This window comes from Triturus cristatus, chromosome 3_2, assembly GCF_964204655.1.
Source record: "Triturus cristatus chromosome 3_2, aTriCri1.1, whole genome shotgun sequence".
Classification (NCBI taxonomy): Eukaryota; Metazoa; Chordata; class Amphibia; order Caudata; family Salamandridae; genus Triturus; species Triturus cristatus.
The window spans coordinates 921,146,828-921,164,899 of NC_140584.1; the positions used below are offsets into that span (position 1 = coordinate 921,146,828).

Genomic DNA, 18,072 nt, shown 5'->3' on the forward strand with positions numbered 1-18,072 from the left:
TTAGGACAGCTCCCACTTTGCAAGGCTGGCTGAATAGTCTGGCTTACTGTAACACCAACAGTGAAATATACTCCACAACACTGCCTAGCTCCTCCCGTTCCAAGGACATCTGGGGTCCATACAGGTCTTATGTGGAAACTGCTCGACGAGCCTCTGGCTCACAACTGGAACGGTGCATTGTCCCTGCGGGGGTGGGGTGACCAGTTTCGTCATTTTCAATTATTTGCTTTCCTCTGCTTTGCTGTGCCCTACAGTGCTTGTGACTCTTTGACTATGTGGCTTCACCACCTGCGGCGGTTGGATAAGGGTGGGCCTGTAGACCTGCTGATGATTACTTTCAGGGAATAGAGATGGGCTTCGGGATCTGTATTTTAAAGCCTTGCTGGTTTGCTTCCTCTAATAGATTTGTGCAGTATCGACTAGTGTATTGACGTTCTATGCTCCATTTTACCTTTCTCAATTGTAATGAAAATGACAGTGAACAACTGTGCCTGTATTGCTATGATGTACTAAATGGTAAAGTTTTTAAAAAAAAAACTTCTGAACGGTGCGGCCAAAGTTGATACTCCAAGGTATCAAGTAAAGTATTAAATTATGCTTGGCTTGATTTTCAGGTCATGGTCAATGTAACATGTCGCAGGGTGCAACATTTACAAAGTTGCCACTTTGTTGGCTTCAGCCCGCTGTGCACTAAACAGTTGCACATGGGGTTTCCCCCAGAGACAGCATTCTATCCTCCTAGGATATCATGCCAAAGACTGCCAGGAAAGGAGACAAAAGAAGCCGGCCCTGGAGAGAGGTGTTACCTACCTCTGACAGTAAGCCACACGGGTGTTAGCCAAAACAAAAGGCGAGCTTCAAAGGAGAAGACCGCTTTGAAGGGCAAATGGGATTCAATTGGGAGAGGGGTTGTTTTATTGTTTAGGTAGACTGGCTGGCACTAGGGACAGGGAAGGTGAAACCAACTGCCAAACCTGTTTTCCAGGGCAGTGCAGCCCCCACCCCTTCCAACCCCACGTGGTAGCCACTTCTCTGGGTTTGGATAGGGAGATCTGTATGCAAAGAGGAGTTATGCCATGTTGGAAGTGGGCAGAAGGGTGTATCTTGAACAGGGTCCTAACTCACCCCTGAGTGCACACTGACTAAATCCTTCCAACACCTAGTACAATTAAAGATTTTTTACTAGCCCTGTTGGTTTTTAATTATTTCCATTTTTTTCACCACTGAACACTTCACCAAACTCACTCTTTTTCATTTACAATCACTACCAAAACAACCAGTGGTACGATCTCCAGGTGGAGAAAGCATTACAACAAACCCAATGATGATGCTGTCACGTTACCAATAACGAAGCGGAGAACGAAAATATACCGCTAACATCCGAAACGTTTATAACGTGATTGAGGGTTTTTTAAACAGTACCTTTACTGCCTTTGCACACCCTGGTTCTTTGGGACTAGTGATCCACTCACTTTGATTTACTAGATACTTATAACAAGGAAGCTGAGTGGATCAGCAGCTCTTCCTTCTCCCTCCAGTTTGATTATTATTATAGTATCTTGAACTAGCCAGATGCCACACTTCACAAGAAGTGGTCACCGAGAGGGAGGGTACATGGTAGCCCACTGGCTACCAACCACATCCTACCCAGAGGGCATTTTCTGAGTATAAAAGGGCACCCCTGGAACTCCGAACTCAGATCTTGACTGGATGAAGGACCGAAGAAGCACTGCCATGCTGCTCTGTAAACCGGCAAAGAGAGGCTGCAGCAGCTTGAACTGCACCTGCTGAACCTGGTGGCTAGCATAGGAGAAGGGTCTGTGGCGGCTGTGTTCTGTTCTTGGAGAAGTAATCTCCAGAGTTCAGCCAAAGCAAGAGATTTCAAGGGTCAGTTGGCTGACCTGTTCGCAGCACAAGGCCACAACAGCTGAAGAAACCTGTTAGGGTGAGTTGGTAGCCAAAATCTTGAAGCTGCCATTCCTCGTCGCAGGGCAGCCCTAGAGCGTCGGACCCAATGCTCAAAGTTGCACTCAATTCTGCTGGACCCGGGAGAGTTGTTGGAGAGCAGCTGGGTTGCTCAGAAGACCAGGTAGTGCTCAAGAAAGGATTTGGCTGTAACCGTGATACCGGGCAACTGGACTTCTGCCTGGACCAAGAGGTCTTTGACGGACATCGACCCCCTGCGGCCAGGACCACCACACCAAGTACGTGGACTGATGAGTAGCCACAGAAATACCCTGTAGACTGCATCGCATCTACAGAATCCTGTATCTCTTGCATCAGGACCACTTCCACAAAAACCTATAGCAAAGGGATAAGAGTGCCAGGAACTGACTGAAGACTGATTCTACCTTAGAGGTAACTGATTCTGTGGACTTTTCAGGACCCCCTGACTGGCTTCCCACCAGAGTTGGTTGCCTAAAGTAACTCTAAGTAACCATATTGACATTTAACCAAGCTTTTCTTAAAAAGGTTTTTAAGTGTCAAATGTGTCTATGCTTAAATGAAAAAAGGCCTATTTACCATACAGTGTAAATTCTATAACTCCGGAACCCTCCAGTAGATCTTTTTTTTTGTGGTATCTAACTAATATAAAATACAATCCATTTTTATAAATTGGTGTTGGATGTTTTGAGTGTTTTGTATATTTCTTCATTTGTTCTGGAACTGTTTAAATGCTTTTCACTGGTTACCAGAATTGCCGACTTTGGAGCTAGGGAGCCAGCAACGAGTCTCGGCCCAACAATCTGTATAAGCACGCTTGAAATGCATGCTAACACAAATATATTAAATCTAAGACATTGGCTTTAGACAACAAGCATAGTTCAAATGTTTGCAGGGAGAGATTAGCTAAAAAGTGGAAAAAATAAAAGAAACGGAATGAGCGGCAGAGACAAACTGTAGAGTGCTGTGCAGGACAAAGCTTACAAAAAAAAGTACCACAACTCTGATGGAAACGGTAATTGGGCCACGGGAGACTGATAAGAGAAAGACACAAGGAACAGGAAATAAATGCTTACAGCCAATAGATACAGAGGAAAAGTAAGTAGCAAGAACCAATGAAAAGCAAGGGGGCAGGATGTAAGCCCCTTCTAAGATTTATCTTAATGGATTTCACAAACACAGCATAAACGCTGTGCAGGAGAAACCTAAAAAATAAAGGCTGAATTGAGGTAGTTGCTGTGGGTGCAACTCCTGGAGGGCCCTGAATCAAACTCATGTGTGTGTTATACGATGGGGGAATCGTCCTGCTAGATATACATAAATACCATTGGGCATCCCAATTGGTGACGATTAATTAGGTTTATGCAGCACAGCCGAAACCGGTGGAGAGGATGGAAAGGCTAAAGATGGTCAACAGAGGCTACCTCGCAGAACTATACAGAAGGGTACCCCCACGTGTGATTTACCCACTCACACGAAAGAGTAGTCTTGATATGGCAAGAGGCTACAACCTCAAAACTCAGACAGGGCTTTGCTGCAATTAGAAAACATTCTCATGACCTGGGTTTTAGATAAGAATAGCATACTTTATGAATTTTGATAATTATATGCGGGATTGTAAATGCTGGACCTTGATTATTCCCAGTCCCTCTTACTCCTGTGAAGAGGCTACAACCTACCTGGGCTAGAGGGAAGCTTGTGGACACCAGGGAGCTACCATCAAAATACGTGTTCCCTATCAAATACATGCGATTCACAGGTGGTGCAAAAATGTTTTTCTTGTTTATACAAAATGCCAATAAAACAATATTTATAACAATCTTTTTGAGAAGGCTTGTGATTTTAGTGAAAGGATGCCACAGGACAGCACCCCACTCAGAAAAATGTTCCCTCTACACACTATAGTGCAGTTCAACATCTGCCACTTTTATGAGCAGGTCAATTAATTGGCCACACTCCAGTAAAGACACATTAAAGGGTGTGGTAAGGGAACTGACATTTACAAATAATTGCAGTTTCACAGCAATTTGAAAGCATGTATACTGTTACAATTAAAAAAAACAATCACCCTTGCCTCATGTCCGTTAAAGCTAAGTGGGTTCCGAATGTTTGTCATTCTAAAAATTGGATCCGGGTTGTAAAAAGTTTGGGAAGTAATGTTCTATTAGGTTTGTGTATTAAGGTGTGCATACTTAACTTTCATCACATAATACGATACAGCAGGGCTAGGCAACTCTCCAAGGCTGGACTGTGGTTGCCCAAAGACATAACCCTGTGAGAGGCCTTGACCACATTTGTGTAAAAACAATGTTGCCTTTATAGAGGAATACAAATCCACATTTCCAAATGAAAAAAGGAATTCATATTGTTTACTCTTTGATAGCTTTCATGCACGCACCTACCACTAAAATATTTTAATACATAACCTCTCACCCTATTTGACTACATCATGACAAAAAAATTACACTTAGTACATCATGTAAGAAAACAGAAAAGTATGCAAATGTATCCTGTTACCAAACATCAGAAAATGTAGTTCAGGACAAGAAAATCTTTTTTCTCAATAAGATACAATACCGGCAGCTTGCAGAAAGGATGCTGAAGGCCGTGCCTGTAGACCCCAAAGGTCTTCCATACTGTTCTTGTCTTTTAGATCCAACAAGTGAATTAAAATCAGTGGATCTAGGTCCAGTAAACTACTACTGGCTGCATGACAGTTACTTGTGCCACGCTTTGAAGCTCTACTACCTGCACCAGCATACCCATGGCTGCTTCCTGTAACAGAAACAGATAGCACATTTTATTATTCCTTTCAAGTATCCACAATCAAACGTTCAGTTAAGTTGGATAAAGACAAATATACAAGTTAAAAAAAAGCACAACTACATTTCAAAAAGACACACTCTAGAAAGTAATGCAAGTAAAATGAGGGCTTTGTGATTTTTTTTTTAATTTATTCTTTTTTTATGGCCATTTTACACAAAAACAAACAGCTAGCACAAATGCACAGCATATCAGTGCCATTATAAAACGTCTGTAATAGGCTAGTTTACAAGATTTCTAAAGGTTTGTATTATCCAAATCCTCCTGTCTCAGAGGTTCAAGGTTGGGGGGGCTAAGCATAAAAGAGTGCAAGAAGGGTTCCTCTCGTCCCATTCCAGCTTTTTTGCTCTGTGGGTAAAAACTGGTGTGCACAGTTCAATCCTGCAACTGTCTTTGAAAATAATAAAGATATGAAGAAAAATCCTGCAACCGTAGGGAATTCCCTACCCGAGACCATAAAACACCCTCCAGCTGCCGCACATTTTCGCGAATTCCAGAGTACAGCCTCTGGCAGTGTACACCACCCTTTCAGTTTCCATGCAAACATCCATTCCAGCAATCCATTGGTCATTAGTGGGCTTCTTCCTCACCGCCACATCCATGTTATATCTCTTTTTTACTACCAGGCTTAGGGAGCAACACAGTAAATTTCTACGGGGCAGGTCTATATCTCACGGCTTCCCTAGGAGTACGAACCGGGGGGTGGCAGTACCTCTTCCCCCAGTATGCAACCCAGTATGCAGGCTCAATATTTCTGTATCTCTGCACACTCCAATATAATATGATAAAATGATCCCGCATAGCTGTTACAGCAAAAGACAGTTGGACAGTTGGATCTGCCCCATTTATTGCAATTTGTCACATGGTTTATAGACCCTGGGTCGTACCTTCAACTGTATCGGTCAGAAGCACACCCTGAGGGCTACTTTCCGGGGACACATCAGTGCCGCCTCCCAGTCTATGTATTCCATTTTTCCCATATGTCGTTCCTGTGTGCCCTAGAGACCCTTAAGACCATCAGGGGTATTACTGATGAGCACCCTATATGTAAAGGATATTGTCCCTTTCCCCAGCGGGACGCTCAGCAAGTGAGTCGCCACTGGAGACAAGCCTGGCAGGGAGATCCAATCTATATTGTCTCTGCATGTAGGGCATGCCTCAACTGGTTGTATTTATGGTACTGCCTATGGGAAAGGTCACCTTCCGTCTGCAAATAAGTAAAATTCTTGATTGCTCCCTCCATTACCACATCCCCCTAGTATGATGATACTGCTCATTTCCCATCTGGTAAGGCCGTGTAATTTGCTGACTTCAGTGTTCCCCGTCCACAGCAGCGTGGTCTTGGAGGGTTTCCCCTTCTACTCAATGAGTCTTCACTCTATCCCAGGAAGTTAGCACTGAACGAGTCGGCATCAGGAGACGTGCCCAACTCTTCCCATCATGCACATAATGCTTCAAGTTGGATTCCTGCATAAAGTATCGGTCAAGGGGCACCGCTAGATTGCTCTTTGGAATGCACACCCAGTCATTAATTACTTGAATCTGTGAAGCCCCGTAGTATGCCTGGAAATTTTGGAAGAGCACTTCCTCCATTATATACAGACGAAAAGTGGGCCGGTAACGATAAGGGCATTGTGATCTTGAGCCTAGAAGGAGCACATAGACAAAGGCTTAAGATCTGCAACCACCTTGTGGCAGAAATAAATCGTGAAGCCTAATTCTTAATTTATTAATTCTTTTTATTTAAAAAATGCCCAGCACAGTAGAATCCACATTTGGACATGGCGAATAACATAGTACAACAGAACAAAAAGCAGATACCAACCTTGCAGAGCAGTGGAGTAGTCACACCACAAAACCCCTTGTACTGTCCTTGGACATGACCCAAAGCCTATTCCCACCCTCTCTATGAACATTAAAATCCCCTATTGGCTTGCCATGCTCACCAGATCTTTTCCCACTTCTTCAGGCAGCCTCTACTTTGGTTTATTTTTTCTGCCCATAGATACCAATCCAGGTCTGTCTTCCAGTCAGAGAATAAGGGCGGAGTAGCTGAGCTGCAGGCCCTGGCAAGGTTGCCACCCCTGCCTCCAGTGCCAACCAAATGTTTTGATACTTAGGCCATATTGTCTCCTCCGAGATCATCCACAAGAGCCATTTCCCGTCCATAGGTACCTCCTGGGCCAACACAGCTGCCATTGTCAGTCACCCCACCCCAATAGGTTTAGCTGTAGTCCCTCTGGTGCCACACAGCTTATCATATTTGGTGCCACGATCATATGCAGAGTTAGTCGGTGGATTCTGATGGGGTTATTTGCTATCGGAGGTTGTAAAATGTGCAATACTTTCAAATACTTAGGGCAGGTTAGCAGTCTGAATTCAGTGGAGAGGATCAGGAGGAAAGGGGTCCAAATAGCTGAGAATTCTTATCAGTATGGGCCATCAACATTGTTAGCTTTTCCATACTCATCAAGTTCGACGGCCAATAAAGTCAGTGCCTGAGTTCTGTGACATTGTCTGAACCCCAATGTGTTGAAATTGCTTAATCTGCAGCGGGTAATGTGAGCTGCCTGCCTCTGGGGCAATGAAGTGCATAATCCTGCTTTTTGAGAAAACAAGAGTATAGTATATACTGGGAAACCTGGAATGTCCCACCCTGTAATTTCTTTTAGATCATTCAGTACTTCCTGCCAGTATTGTGTTAGTTTGGGACAATGCTAGAGCAAATGAATGAGCATGTCTGCTTTCCAGTGCTTCTCCAGCAAAAATCTGGTCTTCTGGGAGTATTTGTGTATTCTGGTGAGAGTGCAATCCCAATACAATTCTATCTTAGTCAATGTTTCTTTGCTGGTGCTGAGTGTGCTGTAGTGCGGGCTCAGTGAAATATGTTTCACTTTTCTTTATCAGTTAGGATGCATCCCAGTTCCCTTTAAACATCTTTTATGGAAGGCAGTTTTAGTCTGTGGAGGGGTTACCTGTAAAAGGGAATATAGTTCTGAGAGTATATTTTATCATTTGTTTTGACAAATAGCCATCTCTTGCATGGTGATAGAGTCTGCTTGCCGCCTCTTTTAGCTCTTTATTAGACAGCCAATGTCTAATTTCAGTGTGGTGTAGACCCTCTGTCCCAAGAGGCCCCAAACTGCTTTGAACTGCTCGAATGTGTTCACCAGGTCCCCAATATGTTTGCAACCTGCTTGATGCCACACTTGAAAAGGACTTCCAGCCATTGCCTGGGTGAACTCTTTTACGAGCTATAGAGTCCCAGTCTAGGTAATTAATCTTGGTAATTAATCTTTACAATAAAGGTCTGGAAGTTATATCCTCAAGTATGGGATATGTCTGGTGGCCGATATGAACACAGAAATCTCACCAAGGGTTTGCATCCCCACCACCTCAGCATGGAGAGAGAGAGAAAGAGGGCAGGGTCACTCAGAGTGAGGAGCACATCATCGACATATAGGCTGATCGTATGCGTCTACCGTCCAAATGGGATGCTCTGATGGAATTGTGCATCCCAACTCGCTGTGCAAGTAGCTCCAAATACAAGGTGAGGTGAACAGAAGAGGTGATAGAGAACCCCACCCACCCCTGTCATGTCTCTTGTTGGACAGGGAAAGGGGTAGAAATGATACTTTTTAGCCTTATCTGACCCGTGGGCAAGGAGGATCCACAATTAATCCATCGTTGGAACCTGTCCCGGATTCAAATTCCTGAAGGCTTGCTATGACATATGGCCAGTGGATCCAGTCAAATGCCTTTTTAGCATTGATGGTTAATAGGAGAGCGTACATTTTTGTGTCAAAAAAATGTTGAAATTTTTCAAGGGTAACAACGCCTTGTAATACACCAATCTATTGGTTAGGCCAATTGCATCAGCATGCTATAGACAGTTCCACTATTTCAAAAACAGAAAACTTGGTGCAAATCGACGTGAATATACATAGCATTTAGAAATCATTGCAAGTCGACAAATTTCCAATCGTATGCTGTAAGGTACCCTTATAAAAAAAAAAAAAGAAAAAGGAAAAATTTACATCATAAAGAAAATATCCAAATGGATAACAACATTCCAACATATCTTGAATGACCAGAGGTTACAATTGCAAATAAAAAAATGACTTGTTCCTGTAAGAGGGAGGGGCAGGATAGCACAAGAGAACCCATAGGGAGGGATACAACCAAGAAGTACCTTGTTTATCGTGGGGGGCAGACAGGCGAGTAGGGTCAGGTTAAGTCTGGAAAAGGTAAAGGGTAGGTAATGGGGGATGCCAGGAGAATAGGGGGAGCCCCTCTGAAAGGAATTCTATTAAGGTGCTCCATATATAGTCAAAATTTGTCAGTGCATCTGCTAATATATCTGTCATGCATTCCAGAGCTAGGGCCTGCCATAGCCTACAGTGCCATTAGGAGACAGTAGGGGCCTATGGCTTTTTCCAGGCTGCGGCCAGAGCCATGTTGGGCGCCCCCAGACAAAGCCACAAGTTAGAGCCATCAACCATTGTTTGACGCTTCAAAGCAGGGTCCTATAGGCCCTAGAGGACATATTCTGGGCTCTCAGAGATCAGCTAACTTAACATCTCCCTAATTTGCGATAGAATTTCCTTCCAAAAAGGTCGGATGGAAGGGGAGTCCCAACAAATATGCTGTGGTGTTTGGGAATAATGTATGTAACTTCTCTGGGTTGAGATACCAGTCATACAGAATCCTGCAGTGAGCCTCCCTCAAGCCCATAGGGCAGTTATACCAAACGATCTCGAAGTAAAGTGTCCCCCACTGTTTTCCCTGTATGGCGATGTCCAATGTGGATTCCCAAAAGGATACGGGTGTTCCTTTTTGATATATGGACTGGTGTCTATTAGGTGGAGAATTCTGGTGGTGTTATCAGAGAACCGCCTTATGGAAAGGAATTTGTAACACACCAATATCAGAAAACATTGTCACATTGCAACTTTTTCAAAACTTTGCTGCGCCTTACTTTATTGCCAATCTAGGTTAATCTCAAAGTTTACAATTAACTGAGAAAAGACAGATCCTAATTAAAAAAAAGAATTCTATGTCAGGACCGGAGGCGAGGATTATGCTCTATCTTTCTTTAATTCAATAGCAGCACTTCAAAGTTAAACAAAACCACTGTTCCCATGAACCATAGGGAACATAGTACAAAACAATAGAGTGTGTCCGTGGGCAGATAGTCTATCATCCATGCACCAATCACAGGGCTCCTGGGGGTATGTAGTCCTCTGTCCTTATCTATTCCTCCTCTTTCTTTAATGCTGGCAGCCTGAGATAAGTGTTGTTTCCCTTTCCTTGTTTTGGGTGTGGGAAATATCAAGTTTATGGTGACAATAGATTTCATTCGCGCTTTACGCGCGCTGTTTGCTTATGTAAATTAGTAGATCAGCTGGCTTGACTGACGCGTTCGTTTGTAGCGCGCTCGTTTCCACACAACTTCGTTTATTGTGTAGATTTTAACAAATGTATTTTGGATTGTTTTGTTTCCTTTCAGCAGCTGTGCGAGGGAGCCGCTAGTCGGTTTCCCTCGCTCGCACGGCCGTGGGAGCGTTCTCCTCCCTAACGGCTGATTGTTGGTGCTCAGGCTCGCGGTGCACCTCCTACCGCTAGAGGGCGCCTGGCGCGCGCCTCATCGGTGACAACGTCTGTCTTTCTGCGCATTCCTCGCGCGTTTTTCCCATGACAGAGACGTTTCACCGACGAGCCTGCCCTGCCTTACACCTGTGTGGTCTGTTCCTGCCTTGAGGCAGTGTGAAAGTAAACGCTCCCCCCAGAGCCTGTGGAACGCTCGTTTAACGAGTCTGTATCTGCCATTAGGCAGTAAGTATTAAACTGCCATTAGGCAGCAAGTCTCTTGGCGATTACAATCGCCTTGGGGGGGGTCTGTATTGTTTCTTCTCCATAACGACGCTCTGCAGAGCCTGTATTTGGTCCCATATTGTTGGCAGGGTGCCCTAAGTTGTACATCGCACCAGGGCTGTGGGACCCAGGGCTTGTTCCCTTCTTAAACGCGAGCGCTGCCCGCACCTTATTAAGGCTGACACCCAGCCCCCTACATTTGAGGTTACCCTCTTTGCCCCACTTACCTGCTTGACGCTCTTAGGCATGGAGTCTTATGACGAGGAGCCTTATCAGCAGGACGGTCAGTGGGAGGAGGATCCCTTAACTGACCTGCAATGGGAGGAGGACTATTATGACACAGTGGATGATTCTATCCACAGGGCGGTTGAGCAGGCCATGGGGCCTTTGGAGGATCGCCTTTCCCGTAGGATAGAGCAGGCGTTAGCTAGGGCGCAGAATATTCCTCTGCCCTCCTCCGTCCCCGATGGTACTCTTGGGGATACCCAGCCTCCTCCTGCCAAACGGCCTAAAGAGGCTGGAGTGGATGTGGATGCTTTTGCTCGCCTTAAGCAGGCGTTCCTAGCGAGTAACCCCACACCGGCAACTCCCGCACCTTCGGGAGAGGTCGCAGACACTACTGACGACGAGGCTGGCCCATCCCGGCCCTGGCGGCCGTCCCGTCCAGAACCGGCTACCGAGGCGCAAAACCTTTGCGCCGATATGCTAGACCCGGATGATATTTTGCATCCCCGCTCCTCGGACTGGGCGCCTTCAGAAAAGGTCGCCCAGTATGTCGCCAGCAGAATCCGTCGGCCGTTAGAGGCCACAGCCAGGAGCTGTCTTAGGGCGGAATGCCCCCGCCCTTCTTTGGAGGGCAAGGTTGCTGCTACACCTGAGATTGACCCACGCATGGCGACTTTCTTGCAAAAATTTGTCAAGGACCCTAAGAGGGGTATTGACAGGTCCTGGCGAGCTTGCCAGGATAAACTCCTTGATGTTCTTGGACCTGCCACCAAAATTCTTGATATGGCCGAAGACGCCAAAGTATCAGGTTCTCTCATTTCTCCTGACACCCTCTCTGCTTGGGCTCAGCGCGTTGTGGTGTTCCTAGGGAACGCTAACTGCGCGCTCTCTACGGAGAGACGCCGTAGCTTACTCATCAAGGTGGACCCCAAGCTTGGCGACCTCGCTGACTCTGAGGCGGGCTCTGTGGCCCAGGGGGGCCTTTTCGGAGAACCCTTTATTAAGGAATTGGGTAAATTTGTCAATACCTTCACCTCACTGGACAGAGCCCATTCCACAATTAGGAAAGTTTTCCGTCCCCGTGTTTTCCCGGAGGGGCGGACGAGGCAGGGGCCGCTCGTCCGGCCGTCCTAATCAAGGCAGAGGGCAAGGCTCCGGTAATGGCAACTACCAGGATCAAGCCAGATTCGGAAACTTCTACCCGACAAGAGGTCGCAGAGGAAAAGGCAGAGGCGGTCGAGGCGGTGGAGCCTCCAACTCATCCGGTGAGTGTTCTCCCTTCTTCCCTTCTAAGAGTGGGGGGCCGTCTGGCGCATTTTTTCCAGGCCTGGACTTCTGTCACGGGGGACGCGTGGGTCCTACAAACGGTCCGAGGGTTCCACATAGAATTCCATGGGGAACCGTTCCAGTCGGCTCCCCCTCGCCCTCTTTCTTTTTTGGCCGCCGACATGGCGTTGGTCGACCTAGAGGTCTCCGCCTTATTGGACAAACACGCTATCGTCAAGGCGCAGCCTCACTCCAGAGGTTTCCTCAGCAATATTTTCCTGGTCGACAAGGCCGACGGGACTCAGCGCCCAGTTATCAATCTGCGGGAGTTCAACGAGTGGCTGGTTTACCGCCACTTCAAGATGGAGGGCATTCATCTTTTGCGCGATCTCCTCAGGCCCGGCGATTGGATGGCGCGTCTGGACCTCAAGGACGCTTACCTAGCGATTCCGATTCATCCCCCTCACAGGAGGTTTTTGCAATTCCAGTGGCGGGACACGGTGTACGAGTTCACCACCCTCCCGTTCGGTCTGTCCTCCGCCCCTTGGTGTTTCACCAAGGTTCTTCGGCCCGCGATCGAACATTTGAGGGCGTCCGGCTTGCGCATGATCGTCTATCTGGACGACATTTTGATTATGGCTCAATGTCCTCGGGTTTTATCGGAACACCTTCAGTCGGCGGTGAATCTTCTTCAGAGTTTAGGCTTCATTATCAACGAAGCGAAATCCGTCCTGCATCCGGCCCAACAAGTGACGTTCCTAGGATTCGTGATCGACTCGGTGGCAGCCACCCTCAGCTTGCCCTCTCGCAAAATGACCAAAATACGTCACGAAATCAGAAGGTCCCTCGCTCAGTCGCGCCTCTCTCTCCGCCAACTGGCCCGCATAGTCGATCTTCTCTCAGCCTCCATCCAAGCGATTTTTCCGGGCCCATTGCACTACAGGGCTTTACAGCGCCTGAAGGCACGGCACCTTCGCAGGGGCCTCTCGTACTCCCGGAAAGTCCTCCTTTCGGACGAGGCCAGGGAGGAATTGCAGTGGTGGCTTGCCAATATGGAAGCCTGGAATGGGCGGGCGATCTTTGGTTCCGCGCCCGATATCGTCATCGAATCCGATGCCAGCAGGTCCGGATGGGGCGCCCGATGTGGCGAGTATGCTACCGGAGGTGTGTGGTCTCCGCAAGAGCAGCGGCTTCACATCAATTGCCTAGAACTGTTGGCAGGGTCCTTTGCGATCAAATGCTGGACCAAGGACTCAGTCCGTTCTTGCGTCCTCCTCAGGATGGACAACGTATCCGCGGTGCGTTACATCAACCACCTGGGGGGTACCCGCTCTCGAGCGCTATCCGACCTGGCGGCGAATTTTTGGCAGTATTGCCTCGACCATCACGTTTCCGTCACAGCGGAATACCTTCCGGGACACAGCAACCAAGTGGCGGATTTCCACTCTCGGCATGTTCAGGACGTGAGTCTGTGGAAACTTCATCCGGGGGTGTTTGCGGACCTCCAGAGCTTCTGGGGCCCGTTTTCGGTAGATCTTTTTGCATCCCGGTTGGATCATCAACTACCCCGCTTCTTCAGTTGGCGTCCAGATCCTCTGGCGACAAGCACGGACGCTTTTCTCCAGGATTGGAGTCAGGAGACGGGTTATGCCTTCCCCCCGTTTGCCATGCTAACGAGAGTTTCAGCGCAGGTGCGTCGCCAGAGGGCGGACATTGTGCTGATTTCCCCGATTTGGAGATCTCAGGTTTGGTTTCCAGTTCTTCTGGAACTTTCCTGGGATTTTCCAATCCTACTACCCCGCTTCCCGACTCTTCTCCTCGATCCCGACGGACTTCCTCACCCGCTCATAGCGAAGGGCTCCCTTGCCCTGATGGCCTGGCGGATTACCGGGGACGATGGGCGATCCCGGGCCCTTCGGGAACAGCTGAGAAGCTCATGTCAAGGGCTTGGGCCGATGGTACGGTCAAACGCGACCGATCCACTTGGAGACGTTGGGTGCGTTGGTGTGTGCGACGGAATCTCGATCCCGTGGCGGCGGATGTGACCTCAATCGTAAATTTCTTAGCCGCTTTAGCTGAAGACGGGCTGGCTTATAGAACCATCAATACCTTTCGCTCGGCCATTTCGGCCGGACACTCCTTAGTGGACGGCTCCCCGGTGGGAGAGCATCCTTGGGTTTGTCGCCTTCTCCGGGGCATCCGTCTTTCAGTGCCTCCGGAGCCTCGTTATTCCCAGCTGTGGGATGTGAACCAGGTCCTGAATCTTTTCTTGTCTTGGCAACCGAACCATTACTTATCTCGGAAGGAGCTTTCGGCCAAATTGGCTATGCTTCTTTGCCTCGTGTCTTGTCGACGAGTGTCGGATGTGCGGGCCTTGGATGTCTCAGGAAGGATTTTTACCCCCTTTGGGGTTACTTTCACTATCCGAAGGCGAACGAAATGCGGTACCACCTCCATTTCCTACCCGGCTTTTCCGGACTCTCCGAAACTGTGCGTAGTATCCTGCCTCAAGGCTTACGAAGAAATGTCGGACGACTACCGTCCTCCCGGAGAGCGTCAGTTGCTTATCGCACTGAGGAAACCGCACAGGGCAGTCTCCTCCCCCACGATAGCCCGTTGGGTTCGTTGGGTAATGCAAGAAGCAGGCATTGACCTCCGTCTTTTTGGGGCCCACTCTACAAGAGGGGCCATGGCTTCTAAAGCGTTTACCCTGGGAGCTCGTCTAGAAGACATTCTCAATGCGGCAGATTGGTCTTCGGACTCCACCTTTAAACGGTTTTATTTCAAACCAGTGCTGGATATGGCACATTTGGTGGTGAGCAAGCTTTAAACGAGCATAATCCTCGCCTCCGGTCCTGACATAGAATGAAAAATTTCCTAGCTAACGTAACGGAAAGTTTCAATTCTATTAAGGACTCGGAGGCGAGGATTATCCCACCCAGGGTATCGGTGCTGGGGATACCTTCCCACCCTCGTACTGGGGTAAGTAACAGGTCTTCTTCTGGATTTGTATTTTGCTTGTACCTGTTAAATGTGCCGACATTCTTCCTTGCAGGGCTAAACCTTAGCCAAGGTTCTCGCTTACGCTGTCTTTTGCTTCTACAGGCGATTCTGGCAAACAAGATTCATGAGGATCTGGGACTGGCTGGCCTACAGCATCGAAAGAGGAGGAATAGATAAGGACAGAGGACTACATACCCCCAGGAGCCCTGTGATTGGTGCATGGATGATAGACTATCTGCCCACGGACACACTCTATTGTTTTGTACTATGTTCCCTATGGTTCATGAGAACAGTGGTTTTGTTTAACTTTGAAGTGCTGCTATTGAATTAAAGAAAGATAGAGCATAATCCTCGCCTCCGAGTCCTTAATAGAATTGAAACTTTCCGTTACGTTAGCTAGGAAATTTTTCATTCTCATGCGGCAAACAATGAAGCAGAATAGCTAACTCAAATGACAATTTTGTAACTCAAGGTTACATGTAAATCACAACAGTGACTATTATATATGCAAGTGCAATACTTTATAACCACTGCTCTATTGAGCAACATCAGGGAAATAAGTGCTTTAGAGTCGAGTAGCAAGGTTATAAACACTCAAAGCTTAGCAGTGATGCTAAAATGACCCTAGGTACAGCTTTAAGTCTTTGACTCCTGTCGCCTAAAAAATAAAACAAGTTAGAACATTCTACATTTGTTTTAGTATTTGTCCTTCAGTAAAATGTGATGTGCACAAGTCAGTAGTTTCAGGTTACCAGGACCAGGACCGAGTTCTGGGAAACTGCTGGGTCCTATATATAACTGACAACTAGCAGGTATGCTCAGCGCCAGGACACCCTAGGGTAACAGTGGGCTACATAAGCCTAATTAACATAACATAAGCATAGAAAAAAAAGAGCTGCAGCAGATACATTCAGAATCTCAGTTTCTCTCCTGCAGATGGGAATTTCCAAAAACCTACATCAGTGAAATGTATATTTACAAGAAAAGCGTATTGTTCACTCATCCCTGAAGGGTAAGCATGTTAAGCTCATCTGCCCGAAAAGCATAGTTTGAAAGCAGTTCCTGGGTAGATATATATTAAAACAAATTGCTTTATTTGCGCAATCTGCAAAATGAGTACATACTTGAATAAAATGCTGGCGATGTAGCTGAGTGAAGTCAATCATGGTAAGCCAGATGTACTTCAAACTGAAAGATTTTAATATTTCTTACTTTCACACCTAGAACTCCATGATGGGTATCTTCTTTGTATTCATAAGATATCAATATCTCTCCGCACGTGTCGAGCTCCACAAAGTTGCAACAGACAGAAGCCTTATTTATGAACAAATATCCTCAGCGCAACTCAATTTAGACCCTCGGTGGTTCCCGTTCGCTAGAGTGGGTGCGCCATCTTTGAGGCTGCAGACGCTCTAGTCCTTAGCTTATAAAAGAAGCAAGCTAGCACAACCGCACAGTGGACGGGCGTAGCAGGCACGCCGCTGGCACGAAAGACAAGCCTGTCTGCACCCGGACGGCACCAGGGGCCAGGCCCCTAGTATTTGTAACCAAGAATCCTTGCAGTATTCGGCAGATGAACTACGTTCCTTGGATGCGGTGACTAGTACCAACTGCAGTCATTCTGTAAACATAGCCTTAGGACAGGCAGTCTGCAGTGGCTGCCTCTTATTCCGCCCACAATCTCTAGCGAAGCGGGAGGTACGTAGCTCCTGCAGCTCCCCGGAGACTGCCCAATGCTTTCTATTAAACTGTCGGTCCCTTCTCAAACACAAAATTGAAATTGCTGACCTTGTGTTGTAGCAGCAGCCAAACGTGCTCTTTCTAGTTGAAACTTGGCTTCACTCCCAGTCTGCCCCGGATATCCTAGAGGCTATCCCTTCAGGCGATCCTAAGACTAGACACACCTAAAGGGAGGGGAGGTGGACTGGCGTTGATATATAAACAACATTTGAGCTACAGTCTGTCTGAAGCTCAGATCTGCGGATCCTAGGCAGCTTTTTGCTCTTACTTAAACAGGACACTGCTCTCTTAACGGCTTTCTAATTGATCAGCCCTCTGGGCTTCCTTCCCCATTTACCACAGCTTTACTAGATACCACTCCCCCTTATGCTCTGCAATATGCTAACCTCCTTATCTTAGGTGCTTTCTATCTACATTTTGATGACCTAAACTGTCATATTGCTATAAGCCTCAGTGAGGATTTGGGGTCTCTCCATTTACAACAGCTAGAGCAGGACCTGACTCATATCCAGGACCACATTCTTGATCCCATATTTGCCAACTTGGCCCTGATCAAAGCAGCTCCCCCGCATGCTATCGCCTGGTCAGATCATTTTCGCATACCTTTTCAGATCTTTGATTTTGCTCTCCTGACTATACCGGCCACCGGCTCACCGCAAATGGCCCCTGGTGACCCCAGAGGCCTTTACATCAGCCCTGAAGTACAGATCTCCATGTCTAGACTCCTGCTACAAGGTTCCCAATCAACAGGTCTTGATATGGATTGAGAAGGCCTTCGACACCAGAGCCCCCTGGAAAATGTAGAATATCACTCGGTCTAGACCTTCTGCTTAATGGTACATGGAGGACCACCTTTAGACAGAAAAGGCATGCCAGTGCCTTGAACGTAAATGACGTAAGAGGTATTAGACCACATATCTACAGGCGCTTAGGGAGTATCACAGGCAGATCCAGCTCTCTCGGACCCCATTTTTCAAGCAAAAGATAGAGGAGTCAAATAACCCTCCTCATGAGATTTTTAGAATAGTTAAATCCCTCACATCACTAGATTCCATTGCAGCGGTCAGGGCCTCAACTCCCAATAACTGCAATCAAAGGTTAAATCGTACGTATGCTGGCGGATGAAGGCAAGACAGCTGCATTAGTCTTGTTACACCAAAGTGCAGTTTTCAATACCTTATCACACGGTCTACTTCT

The 18,072-nt window shown here is 47.1% G+C and overlaps 1 protein-coding gene across 3 annotated transcripts in view; it reads right to left on the reverse strand.

Annotated features, from left to right (window-relative positions):
• Nucleotides 1-18,072, reverse strand: part of TRIM37 (tripartite motif containing 37) — a 1,106,152-nt gene that overhangs the window by 333,136 nt on the left and 754,944 nt on the right. For all 3 annotated transcript variants that reach the window (XM_085649381.1, XM_085649379.1, XM_085649380.1), the window contains exon 18: nucleotides 4,522-4,719. In XM_085649381.1, coding sequence (XP_085505507.1) covers nucleotides 4,522-4,719 — 198 coding nt within the window. The remainder of the gene's footprint in view (nucleotides 1-4,521; nucleotides 4,720-18,072) is intronic.